The sequence below is a fragment of the Ciconia boyciana genome, chromosome 10 (genome assembly GCF_034638445.1).
Source record: "Ciconia boyciana chromosome 10, ASM3463844v1, whole genome shotgun sequence".
Lineage (NCBI taxonomy): Eukaryota > Metazoa > Chordata > Aves > Ciconiiformes > Ciconiidae > Ciconia > Ciconia boyciana.
In genome coordinates this window covers 17,180,303-17,194,390 of record NC_132943.1, presented here as the reverse complement: position 1 = coordinate 17,194,390, position 14,088 = coordinate 17,180,303, and the positions used below count along the sequence as shown (strand labels likewise).

Here is a 14,088-nt window from a genome sequence, read left to right as displayed (position 1 = left end):
AGAGTAGATGACGACCTCTGAAACCTGAGATGGTAGGTACCATCAAAACTCAGGTGCTAACTGGAGATGAAGTTCAACAGACTTAACATGAAGTTTCTAATACCAAACAGTCCCATTTAACCTTGCTTCCTCTTCCTTCTGTGCCCAGCAAGAACCACTCTCACCTTCACTGGCTAGAAGGCAACCCATGCTGCCACTGGCTTCCAGACTCACCATTCTATTCATGCATGTTATCAGCAACGTACTAGCTCCTCCTTGCTCTTCCTAATTTGCTTACATTTCCAGCCTAGAGATGTAGCCAGCTTTCAGAAACAGGGATCACACTAAGACACTGGTCAATGGATGTAACGAAGTGGGCTTTTCACATAATTAATTCCATTATAAGCAATGGTATAAATGCATGAATAGACAGGAATTTACTGCAAGAAAGCATCCTGCCTCGTTCCCTTCCACACAGCATGTAGGAACACCCTTTTATAAGAACGTATTTTAGCAAATCTATAAATCCTACAGGAACCTGATAGTATTTAAAGCCTTAGAACATGGGAGACAGATTTAGCTATCTAAAAGATAAGCATCTAGTCTATACCAGACACCTACTCACTCTACACAACCACAACTACCATGTACTTAGGATCTCAAGGTTCTTTTTTCATGGATTATGAAATAGACTTGGACAACTCAGCTTACACTAGTTAGCTAGCTGTAGGGTGGTTAAACCTGTGTGAACTGAATCCCAACACAAGTGTCTTAGAGTTCAGTTTACATCTAGTTTGTGACGATTTCAAAATTACCTTCCAACAGATCCACTACATTCAACCAAAGGTAAGACTACTTGTTGCTGAAAGCCCTTACAGACTTCTGTGAGCTGCCTCCTGTCCTCCTGCTGCTCTGCTTTTTAAAAGAACATCACTGTACAGTCCAACCACTTACAAACGAGCTCAGTCCTCTACAGTCACTTAGGCATGGTCTAACAAGAGCCATTACAGCCTATTTAGATGCAGACTCTGCAGCTGGATCCCATCAACTATGCAATGCTGCAGGCCACTGTCCCCACAAACCTTCCCCCCAGGTCTGTGTCAGTACAGAACAATCACTGTTGAGCAATTTGTTTATTTAGCTATCAAATAAAATGCACGGCATTCCCCAAATGTCTTATGTGCTTCAAATCCCTGTATTTAAAAGGAACAACTTAATGACATTAGAAGTCTGCCACCACAAAAGCTATGGAAGTTCACTTAGGCTTTTCTGGAAGCAAGGAATAAAAGTTGAAACTCTGGATATAGGATATTCCTCAACTTCCACTCCAGCAAGCAGTAGCAACTCCTTTCCACCCACTCTGTCATTTCCTGATGCCTCCACTACTTCCAGAGATATAATTTAGCTTGATGCTTCTGTTTAAATTCTGGCTCTTGTCACTTATCATTCCAAATATCTTCATGAGACAACAGAGCAAGGAAACGAAGGAGGAGTTCATCCTTTCTTCAAAGTTATTTTTCCAAACCACCTATAGGTTCTGTTCAGCCCAATCAATTTACTGGCTATATTCAAAAGATGATGTATAATTTTTTTTCATAGTTCTTAAGGAACCAGCAGTGCTACTTGGTTTAAGACCAAAATATTAAGAATCTGGAATGTGTTCGCAGCAAAGGAGAGAACAATCTTTCTGCAAACTTACACAGATTAATAGCATTTCTGTAACCAAGACAAAAAAATGGGGCTGTACGCAGGCAAAAGAAAGCACTAAAAGGACTGGTAATTTAGGGCTTTATAAACAGCAAGCACTGTGGACAGGAACTGCATACTACCTAGTACATTGAAAGTCAATAAATACTTTTTCCACCAGTAGCATTCACCCTTACAAAATCCTGTTATCCTCTAAGGAAATCGGTGAATTACACGGTTACTCTCTTCTGGCAGCACTTGACTCCGCTGCTGGGACAACACCATCATACAGTTTCAGAAGACAAATGGCACACCTGAAGAAACATCTTTCCTTGATAGGCGGCATCCACTGAACCAAAAGAACACAAAATTGTACCTAGCAATATAATAGAGGAAATTCTAACCCCTATGTATTTAATTTAGAAGCAAAATTATATTTGTTTTGTAATACCTAAGCTTTACAACCCTTCCTAAAATAGGAGTCATGCAGAGGTCAATCCATTTTAAACTCTTGCACAGCAATAACCTTCTACTGACCAAATCTTGCATTCAGTTACACACTGTCTTGTCAATATGACTGGCAGAATTTGAAGGGAACATTGAATTCTTCAGGTGTCAATCAGAGTAGGATTTGAAGACAGCGGGCTTACATGTGTTCCTGAAACATATATATGACCTTCAGAACCTTTGCTTCCTTTGACAATACTGAGGCAGCATGGCTTTTGGAAGCTAGGGTAAGTTTTCTTAATTTAAAAAAGCGTCTTCTTCCTACTTGTAAACTGAAAAAATTTAATTTGGAATTGTTAAGATATGATGAACATGGTTGCTGTAATACCATTTTTGGTCAATTTTCAGAGTGGAGTCATGCACTCAATATATCTCCATGGCTCTGTATACAACACAATTCTGCAGCTGCATAAATTGCATCATCATTTTCCTTATTTTTGAATTGGCTGTGTCATTTTTTTGAACACTTGAATTCCAATGTACAATTAAGTCTCTCATCCTCACAGTTGCAATGAAAATCTTCATGATATGAAAGGAATGCAAATCAAAATGTAGACAGCTTGATACAATAACTGCAAAAAGTGTGAACTGTTCTGCTCGCCTGTAAAATGCATCAGCTCAAACACCCAAATGGAATATTTTAAATATCAACAATGTTAAATATCAACAATGTTAACCATTAACTATTGATCAAGTTCACCTTAGACTGATCTGTTTTGGAAGAACTGCTAGATGCAGCAACGCACAGAAAAGTGACTTTGCTCAAGATTTGATGGGACACAGAATGAGGAGCTAAAGAGATCCCTGATTTTCAGTCAATTTCTCTCTTTGCCCAGAAGCTGAAGACTGAGTCTAGGTCCACACTATGATCACTGCAATACAGTGTTGAGATACCCAAGCAAGTTTTAACTTGTCTAGTCTAGGTGCCTGTGAATATCACTGATGCTGTTGCAGACACCTTAGCACAGGTGTAATTTCCCTTGCTTCCTGGAAACTAGAAATTTTAAATTCTGTATCCCGGTTTCAGCTGAGATAGAATTAATTTTCCTCCTAGTAGCTGGTATAGCGCTGTGTTTTGGATTTTAGTATGAGAATAATATTGATAACACACTGATGTTGTAGTTGTCGCTAAGTAATGTTTACACTAGTCAAGGACTTTTCAGCTTCCCATGTTCTGCTGGGCGCACAAGAAACTGGGAGGGGGAACAGCCAAGGTAGTTGATCCAAACTGGCCAAAGGGCTATCCCATACCCTACGACATCACGCTCAGTACAGAAACTGGGGGGAGTTGGCCGGGGGGTAGCGATCGCTGCTTAGGGACTGGCTGGGCATCAGTCAGCAGGTGGGGAGCAATTGTGTCACATTTGTTTTCCTTTTCATTACAATTTTTTTTTTCAATTATTAAACTGTTCTTATCTCAACCCACAAGTTTTCTTACTTTTGCTTTTCTGATTCTCTCCTGCATCCCACGGGGGGGGGGCGGTGAGCGAGCGGCTGTGGGGTGCTTAATTGCCAACTGGGGCTAAACCACAACAAGGGACAACACAGAAATCACTGGCTACTCCATGCTTAAATGCAGAAGAATTTATATTCCCATCTTCACAATGCAGATCTTTCCAATGTGAATCAGAGAAAGACAGGAACGTGAAAAGTCTTAAGAAAAGAAGCTTTTAAAAAATGCCATATAGTTCATCTCACCTGATACAACCTCTGAAAATGAGGGTTTGCGATTTTGCTGGGCTTAAACAGGTCCTCAAAAGTTTCTCCATCATCATCTTCATAAACCAAATTCATAGAATCAATCAGAGAATCAACAGCAGATAACTGATCCGCTAAGGCAGCAATTACATACAAAGAGAAATTAAATACACTTGCAGATGGATGCATTTCTTGAAACAATTTATAAATGAAGATTCACTTCACAATGTGAGATTTTGACCAAGTCATTACATGCCACAGAATACACTGCAGATATAGGCGTGCCAATAAAAAATATGGATAATGGACACAGTAATAAACCCCCTCCTTTATTTAAGGACTACAATGTAAAGTCATAAAGCCTTCCCCCCCCCAAGACCTCAATTATTGCTGCCTTTCTGCTTCTATTTTTCTTCTTTTTCAAGATGTTTTTATTTGCAACAGAAGGTTTATAGGCCGCTTAGAAAATAAGGAGAACAGCTGGTTTGAAAAACTAAATGGTGTAATATAAATTTTAAAAGTTATGATTGCAAATTAACACAGTTCACAATAGTCAACTATTGCTTTGGTAAGACAGGTTTTAGATTTGTTCTCAAACTGCTGGTTACAGGCAAGAAAATAGAAACTGTTTCAGAAACAACCCAGCATGCTTTGTATACCCTGATGTGCAAATGCCCATTCCATGGATCTCATAAGAAACTAAAGAAGTGGGAGTGGATTTTAAACTACATCCATTTATGCTCATTGCTGTGCAAAATTCTCAGAACAGTGAGTCAAGCTTTGTATGGCTGCATGTTCTATGGCTCTCCAAAGACACCCTCCATCTGAATGTGGACACTAGTAAGTGCATGCTTTAAAAAACAACACACCACAGAAAACAGTCTTTGCCTTTGTACATTATATTAACAGGCCATACTGGAACTGGCTACAGGACTAACTTTGTATGAACGGAGCTGATGCCTCTATTCTAATCCTAGCTAGCTAATCACATACTGGAGCTCCCACAAAGTTGGCCATTTAGTCTCACAACTGAGTTCAAAGATCAAAGGATATGGAGGACTAAATCTCAGATGTCTATCACAGAGATCCTGTGAGACTAATAATCCCATAACCCGAGCCAGAAGTTATTTAACAGGACAGTTTTAAAAGACTGCCTGCAAACCTTAAGTCCGCTTAGTCTGCGACTAAGCTGGTGAAGTTTTGATACAGGCTTTACAGTTCAAGATGACATCACCATAACATATTCCCAAAGGGCTGGGGTTTTTTTCCTAAGCCAAAATAATGACAAAGCTTATGTTTTCATTGGAAAGCCAAATATTCTAGCTCTTTTAGAGTGTCTTAAAGGAAGACAAATAGGTTACTTTGTCCAGTTGCCCAGCGAAGGACTATCTTACCTGTAGGAATGTATTTTTTATTGTTTTTCAAGGATGAAAATATGTACTGTCTTAAGTCTTCCACATAGGGTAGTTGCACATAGATGAGACACTGAGCAAGACAAAAGAAGAAAGAAACAACTGAGCCTGAAGTAAAAAAATCTAAAGTATCTCAAAGTGCCCTATCAGGGTAATATAAACATAAGAAAAATCCAAAGATCTAATATCTGTATGTATCAAAATACTTAAATAAAATATTTACAGAGCAGAGTATTTTTACTCTTTTAATATTAATTCTTTAAATATTTACACAGTTTTAAGCAGAATAAAACACAGCATTATTTTATAATACAGCGATGGCTACACTCCTCATTTTTCTACTGGTAGAATAAAGACCTCCCAGGTCATCTGATCCCTTTTTCATGTGCAGAGTTCCAACCAGCCAAGCTTTAAACACCCCATACATTCGCGCTTTGGGAGGTTTTATCATAGCATACTGTGTTTTAAAGTCAAAAGTTTATTTTGATTTTTTAACATTCTCAGCCTAAGTTTTTCTTTATTCAATTATCTCCTCCAGTTCATACCACCCTAAATAATTCCTTTCCATCCTTTATGTTTATACTCTTCAAAAGTCTGAAGATTGTTATGTCCACCCCCGCCTTTGTCATTGCTTAGCCATGCTATACATATTTAGCTCTTTCAATAGTCTCTCGTAAGTAAGATCAGTGGAAACATATGCTGCAAAAATTCTGACATACTGTGTTGCTTCTGGGTCTCTCAGAATTTAAAAAAAATTACTTCAAATATGATTCTGCTGTGTACAGAACTTTTTTCCCCCTAAGAAAGAGACTTCATTTTTTTCTCCTGTTTTTACAATAACCTTTTCAAGTCAATAAATATACTACTATCTTCCTAACTCTCCATATCAATTTAAACAACAGCTTTAAATGCTGGGAGCTCCTCCTCTCATTTCCAGTTGACTTGGAAACCTAATGACAACAGCGTGGTTGGACATGCTTGAAATGCCATGCCAACTATCGAATTCAAATTTTGCACTACCAAGCGACCTGGAGATAAATCTTCAGTTTAAGAAAATGAAAGAATCTAGTGCAACTTTGGATTGTATGCAGAGAGGTAGGTAGTAACACAGCAAGAAAGCAGTGGTAACTTATTACATAAGTATGTGATTACACTGTTTCTAGATACCAAAAAAATTTGAGATTTCCAGGATAACAAAATGAAGTTATTACTACGTTACCGAAATAAAAATCAGTATTATTTAAATCTGTAATATAGTGGATACTAATAGAAACATATGGCATTATTTTTTCATGTATTTTTTCTGTGGAATTTTCTTAATACTGTTTATTACCTCCTTGCCCTAAGACTTGGTACCATTTCCTAAAATCACTCTGAAAAGTTACATTGGTTTCTTCTGGTATTACTTAACACTGCAAATTAATATGGTTCAAATATTATCATTTATTAATTGGTATTTGTAAAGCATCAATACAGAGGCTCTCTACAGAAAGGTAAGGGTGAAAAATTACCTCATATGCATCCTTAATATACGGAAACGCTACCCCAATTTGTGGGTTGCATCTTCTATCATAAGCATAACGCACTATAGCTACCACTTTCATCTCATCCAATGCATGAACAAGGGCAGAAAAAGCAACTGCTGCATTCTAGGAGGGGGAAAAAAAAAAATCAGTCTAGAGAGTCATGCATGTTCTCATTAGTCTGCTGAAATACATCTTTCACAGTGAATTCAACAGCATTGATTTAGTCAAGACTAGTTCCCATTTCAGCTATAACTTCAACACAAGCATTTTTCATGTTCAAAAAATGAAGAAGGAGAAAGGTCAAATCTCATCATGATAGGGGATCCATTCAAAGCCGAGCAAACTTTAGATCCAGCACGTTCCACCTTTTCCACTAGGTGTGAAGAGCTCTCAAAGTATGACAAGAGAGAGAGAAAGGGAGGGAAGTCAGACCCTTAAAGGAACATATCAGAGCACTACAGGGAAGTTTTTACCTCTAATATTTAAATAATTTGGAGGTCTGTTCTAAATAACACAGTGACAGGGCATGCTGTTGCTCTGCATGAGAATGGACTTAAGCACCAATTCCAGGTTCCCCATGCCCTTGCACGAACATAGTATTTACCAGTTTCTCATTATTCATGAGATATGGTATTCATTTGGTGTCTAATCCAACTTCTTTTCATCCTAATGGGCAACAGAACAAGACTTCTGTAAGCTGCATTAAGAATATTTGTTTTATTAACACGGAAAGAAGGGACAATTTCAAGCGCCACTACTATTCTTTTCTGTTCCACAGCAAAACACCTTCAGCATTAAACTTGAGTTCACCTTACCTCATCATCTTTCGCTGCAAAGACCTTCAGAACCTGGTTGCCCATGTAGTAATGCCTCTGGATCTACAGATTCAAATGGTCTAGAGTTAGCCTGATCTAAAACAAATGTCATTAATGTGACTGGACCAATTAAATTATGAAATAACTAACACATTACTCAAGTGAGAAGCCACAAAACTTAGTTACTGTGCATAGAAGTTAAAGCCCTGTATATGTTTCATATCTCCATTTATCCCTCAATATGGATATTCAGTAATATTCAGCAGGATATTCTCATACCTTCCTATTGATGGGCAGGAATGAAAGACTATGGTACTTGCAGCTGTTACCAGTCTGAATAATAATGCAGTAATTCAAAAATCAGTGTGGAAAACCACAATAGTTAACAAAAGACCTAAGCCTAACTGACACCACATCTATGCTATTAAATTTTCCTAGCAAAGACATGTCGAAAAGGAGCTGAAAAAAGTCACTTCCTTAATTAATAAAGCTACTTCAACAGCAACCTGGAGTATATACAGCTGTGCTGGCAAAGAAGCACTTCTGTTAGCAGAGTTTATGTTGTTCATGAACATGGCTGACCCCCCCAAAAAATACAGTTTCATTAAGGGGCATGGCTGGAATAGCTGGAGCTACAGAGGCTGCAAGACACACCCAGAGAAACACTGCAGTTAGTGGAAAACCTGTCACAAAGACTACACACTACTATGAACACTGGTTAAAATGACCTTTCTTTGTTAAAGAAAAATCTCTTCAAATTACACTGTCTCCAAACTAAGCTGGAGTTTCATTATTTAGCAAATTACCATAATGCTGTTGAAAGTCAGTGACAACTTGCACCAGAGCAGGTCTGTTTAATGTATTACAGCATGATTCTTCAACTCAGATTATTCTACCTGCAATTATTCTTTGCTGTTCTGTCTTTAAAAGCTCAGGAAATTTTATGTTCAGTATAGTATAAATATCTAGACGTGTGTATCTACACCTTTTTTGCTTGCAAAAAAAAAAAGGTTCCTTTGTAATATTTTCAAGTATTATTTCTTGATTTACATGGCATTGCTTATAAATTAAAAATCAAAGTTTAAGCGGCCTCTGATCTTCTTTCCTGAGGGATGTGAATAACTCAGAAAAATAATATGAGGTGGTTCTACTCCTTCTTTAATTATGTATTTGGAGCTGTTCCAGTTTCTCTAGTTAATAATAAACTATCTTTTCTCCAAAGTTTTTAAAAGAAACAATTTAATATAAAACATACATCTGAATAGTGTCAGTATTATGATTACAAACAATAAAATTCAGGAGCCAAAACATAAGGAAATCATGGGTCTTGAAAATTCTAGTCATAGTTGAAAACTTCCTGATGTCATATACATATCTATACAGTGTAATTTTAATCCTGCAATCACACCTGAATAATTTTATTCCACTGAGGACTATGCAACTACTACTGGGCATAATTACTCACACTCCTAGTTACAGGACAAGAGCACACTTTATTTAAGATGTAATTCCTATTTGTTATGAAATCCACAGACAAGAGAAGCACATCATAAAAATTATCAAAAGCAATAAATACTTTGTGCATTGAAAAAATATAAAACAAATTTGTTAATTCTTTGAGGCAAATTTATGTGAATCAAAAGTATTCCTACAGCTAATTATATTCCTACAATTAATTATTAACGATGTATTTGAAGGTATTACCACACTATCTGACCAACGGTGGCAAAAAAAATCCATGTGGAATAACAGCTCACTTACAGGAGCATGATGCTTCTCATCTGTTTTCCTCTTAGTATCTGTTTTCAATAAAAGTCAGACTTCAAGTTGAAATAGGAGGCCAGCCTCCAGCAGAAGAAAATGCTGCACATGGTGAAATACATCTTACAGAATTAAACGAAGACAGTAAGACTCAGCTGTAGGCTAATAACGTGTGAAAAGATGCAAGAAATTGTCTCCTTGAAACACTGGGTTCAGACACAACATTTCACTCGTTAGGCCCAGTTTCTGGTAGAGGATTTAGCAGTCCGTAACATCTCTCTACCCTGGCCAATTTAGGGCATATAAGCTCAAGCATGATATGTTTCCTCAATCAATCACTTTCAGTACACAAGCTTCTGTGTTACTTAACAACTTGAAGTTCTGAATGTCCTCAAGGAGCAACCAGGTTACAGTTCCCATTTAGGCTGGCTTTGCATTTCAATAAATCAACGTAACTTCCTGGCTTCTCAGTTAATAATATGCTTTGGACCCCTGCACTGCAGTAGTCTAAGGGCATATCTAGCAACATGCAGGGGTCTCTGTGCCACCTGTACTGTAAAGTAAAAATATGTTTAGTTACATCCATTTGGGAGTAAGCTCCCACAGATACTTCCTATTTCATTAGCATCTTTCCTTCCTGGTATAGGTAACGATTCCTCAGCCTTTGTCAAGGGTTCTATTTTGTTCAGGCAGAGAGACATTTCAAAGAAGAGCAGGAGGGCTGGGAGCTTTCAGAACAGAAGGCGCAGAGCTGCCCTACGATTTCCTTTCAGTTCTGAGTGGTGAAGGGGACTAGGTGCAGTGAACTCAAGAAGAGTAAAGTTTCAGTCACCCTGTGCAATATCCTGGAGAAGAAAGAGTGGCAGCAGCTTAATGTTTCTAGCAATTACTGGTGCTCACATCTCTGCACTTTCTCCTCATGTGTCCTGCTTCAAGAAGGGTTTGTTACGCCTTTGCCTAAGGCTTTCCGAATGCTTAAGTCCTGGATCTTCTGCAGGAAATCACCTTGTGCTGGATAGCTTTTATTAAGGTACTTGCTCAACTTGTTTCTTACAACTTCCAGATAAAATGAATGGCAAAGTTAATACCACAAGTACAGGTACGTGCATACAAACACCAAGCATCTCATTGAAATATGGAGAGTTTTTGAATGATGTTATCTTCATCTAAGTTCTATGAAGTCTTCGCTACATTTAGTTTTTGTTATAATAGAAACAAGAAGCAAGTCACAGTTCACAAACTAATCCTTATGGAAAAGAGAATGAATGCAGCCAGTTCCCAGGCTTTCCTTAACATTTCTTTAATGTTGAGGGAGAGGCTGCTTCTGTTAAAAAGAACACACTCGTGGCTGGACCAAGCCCAAAAAGGCTTCTGCATGACCTGAACAGAAGAGAGACCATCTTCTGTGGCAGATCTGGCATCACTATTTAAGTTTGTGAGATGAAATGAGACTACAATACCTCTGTGTCTACCTTGCAGAGATAGAGTTCAGTGGCTCTTGCTTCACTTGAGGGCACAATGGCTAAATTTATGAGCTTCTCTCCTTTACAAGACTACATACTGTTTACATGTACTAGAATCAGCAAATAAGTCACCCCTGTATACCTGACTGCAGATGCCCCATTCCTAATACTGGAACCCAGTACAACACCACAACTTTAGTGAATTCAAACTCAAATAAATTGTCTTGAACAACTCAGGAAGTTGAATGGGAAGAAGTTTAGTACTATACCTGAGAGGATCTGCTGAATCCCAAAACAGAAAAACATTTTGCTTCTGTTTTGTATTTCATTTGCTCTTCATCTTCCTTGGAAAAAGGAACTATATCACTCCCATAGCGAAACCCTGGAGAACAAGAGAAGAGCATCTGGTAAGCATATGGGCCTACAATTCTAACACTGAAATTAGCTCCCTGAATATTTTAACAATGCATGCATGCCCCACAGCTACACTCCACACATGCTTATTCTATTACTTTCCCTGTTAACAAAAAAACCACACACCCCATAGACACATTTTGTACTTCACGAACAGCAGTTGCACTCCGTGTACATCATTTTACGTTACGTAGAGAGCAGGAAAGAAAATAAGGGAACTGAACATCTTGCTCAACAAAGTTATGCTCACAGAATAGATTTAAGCAAATCAGAACAGATTTCAGCAAATAGACTGCAACACTCCCTGCAAATGTAATACAAAAAAACCCAAACATATCACAAATCATGGACACGAAATGATAGCAGAAGCAATTCAGAGAACAAAATGTGTTGAGTGGAAGTGAAATACACCCTCACACGCAGTGGAAAACCAAAACACCCTTGTATGCAGAAGTGGTCTTTCCATACATTTCTGTGTTTTACTTCCTGTGCCTTACATTACAGAGATATCTCCACAAAATAGGAAGCTTTTAGTTTCTCAGAGGTATCATCTGTTCCAACTGCTTATTACCCCACCTCAAGATACAATATCCTCCCTGTAACATTGTTACACTGTCACAGACTAAGGATTATATCCTCAGGTGCAAAGAAAGCAGAAGGAAAAGCAGTAAATCCCTGGATGAAAAACCTATGTGTAGATATATTTTCCTGAAAACTGAAAAGCAAACACATAGGCAGAATGAAAGAAATTTCAGTATGGGTGCTTCAAATGCAAAATATTGTCTAATTATGACATTTCTCAAAGTGTCCACAAAAGTCCATGAGACATCAGCAGCTCTTTAACTGTAAGAAATAACACACCATTGATAGAGAAATTTTTGGTCTCTTTTGTTCACATTGAACTGTTCATCACTTCTTTTTATTAGTATCCCACAACCACTCACCAACTTAGGCAGTCAGGACATCAGCAGAGAATGGTCACAAATGCTTCAAAATAAATTCATTACAAAAAGTGGCTTTTTTTTTTCTTATTTTACTAAAAGTTTTGAAGTTATAAAACATAAACAGACTACTAGCTTTTAACTATCATTTCTGCTTAAAGAAACAAAGAAAATCACACTGTCATTGGGATATTTTTATCTGCTACTGCTACAAAACAACTGTGAGTGCTACAATTGAAATAAAATAATACAGTTAAATAAAAAAATACAGTATTTATCTTCATTTTTCAATTTATTTTATTCATTTGACAGCACTTTCTATACTGTTATCTGAATAGTTCTGCCCTTTATAGTTAATACACTTGCCCTACTTGTGTGGGATTGAAACAGCAAAGGAAAGAAAAAAATTAGTAACAAAGTATATCTGTATAATTGCAAAAAATTAAACATTTGCTTAACTCCATTTTTAAAAAGTAGACTATTCCATACTGTTTCTGGGGCCTTTAGTCTTCTAAGGAATTTAATCCACTCAGGAAGAAGCTGAAGGTTATAAAATAAGTATTCTGCATACCACTACTTCAGATTGAACCTGTTACGGAATTTAAACAGCAAAGCTAATAGACTCTTGAATGCTAAACCTTCCTTTAATGGTTTCATCTTCCCAATTGCAGAATATGTAGAGCAGTTGCTTATTTAGAAAAAAGCAGTGTTATGAAAGTATTCATGTTACCAGTACAACTGAAGATTTGAAAACAGAATAGAGGTAGCAGCACTACTCACTACAGAACTGAGGAATGGTCCTCTACAGAATACAGCTTAGGAAGCTGTAGTGCCTTCCAAGTTCCACCTGGTGGTATTATTATTATTCCTATTACTGGCAAAGGTAAGAATTTTTAAAATATGTGAAGACAAAGAGTCTCACATAACAGTCTCTGTGTTCCATCAGCTTACAGAGCTTACATTCTAAGGTCAAAGCTAGGCTTCAAAGTATAAAACTAAAAGGCACTTAGGTGATTTAAGAGTACAAGCCATTATCTTTGGTTTGTCTTCAGGGTGCACATAAAGAAGTCATACCTTGAATAGTGTCATCTTTCTGAACCTCTGTCTCATCATCATCATTCAAGCAGTAAACAGTTTCTTTTTGCACATCATCTTTTCTGAGGGTTTTAGCATCCACAACTGTCCAAATTTTTTTCACCTTCTCTTCTGTGACCTTTACACCAGAATTCAAACAAAAGGAATGTTTAACATTTCAGTGGGATCCAGAGTGCTTGCCAGAACATTCTAAAAATTCTTAGACCAAGTGCTGCATTATTTTGCCAATAAGGGACTAATAATGACAGCCTCAAATACGCATCTGACTGCTACCACGGTGCTTTCAGCACACTGTTTCATCTGTATGAGACCTAACACATGAAGTATACCATACTGACTGCATACTTGTCTTGGTTATTCATTGAAGTCATGGGCTAAGTAATTTGTGGAAGTCTTTTAGTAATAGGATAACATGTAACTTGCTTGCTATGTACTTTACTTCCTCCACCTACATTAACATATATCTTAATGCTTTGTCAAAAGTGTTTGAGATACAAGAAGACTCAACGCTCATTCAGCTTGTTTGCCCGTTTTGCATCAGGCTTACTACGCTACAGGGTAAAAATACCCTATGTTACTGCAACTTCCCCAAAAGGCAGAAAAAGATCCCAGTTGCATTACGGGACTGGGAGGGAAAAGAAGGAATAAATATCTGCAATGAGTGCATGTTTCCCAACTACAGGGAAAGAAAAATGCTTTCTTTTCTCTCTGCTTAAGTGAAATTGATGGTATACTTAGTGAATGAGAAGAAAAACAGAGAACTGGGCAGAAAACAGAAAAGACAGAATAGA

General features: G+C 37.6%; 1 protein-coding gene across 1 annotated transcript in view; it reads right to left on the bottom strand.

Moving 5' to 3' along the window:
* Positions 1-14,088, bottom strand: part of XRCC5 (X-ray repair cross complementing 5) — a 52,673-nt gene that overhangs the window by 24,300 nt on the left and 14,285 nt on the right. The window contains exons 8-13 of the mRNA XM_072874640.1: positions 13,277-13,415; positions 11,117-11,229; positions 7,624-7,686; positions 6,794-6,931; positions 5,265-5,355; positions 3,871-4,004 (exon numbers count right to left, since the gene is read on the bottom strand). Of these exons, the coding sequence (XP_072730741.1) occupies positions 3,871-4,004; positions 5,265-5,355; positions 6,794-6,931; positions 7,624-7,686; positions 11,117-11,229; positions 13,277-13,415 (678 nt within the window). The remainder of the gene's footprint in view (positions 1-3,870; positions 4,005-5,264; positions 5,356-6,793; positions 6,932-7,623; positions 7,687-11,116; positions 11,230-13,276; positions 13,416-14,088) is intronic.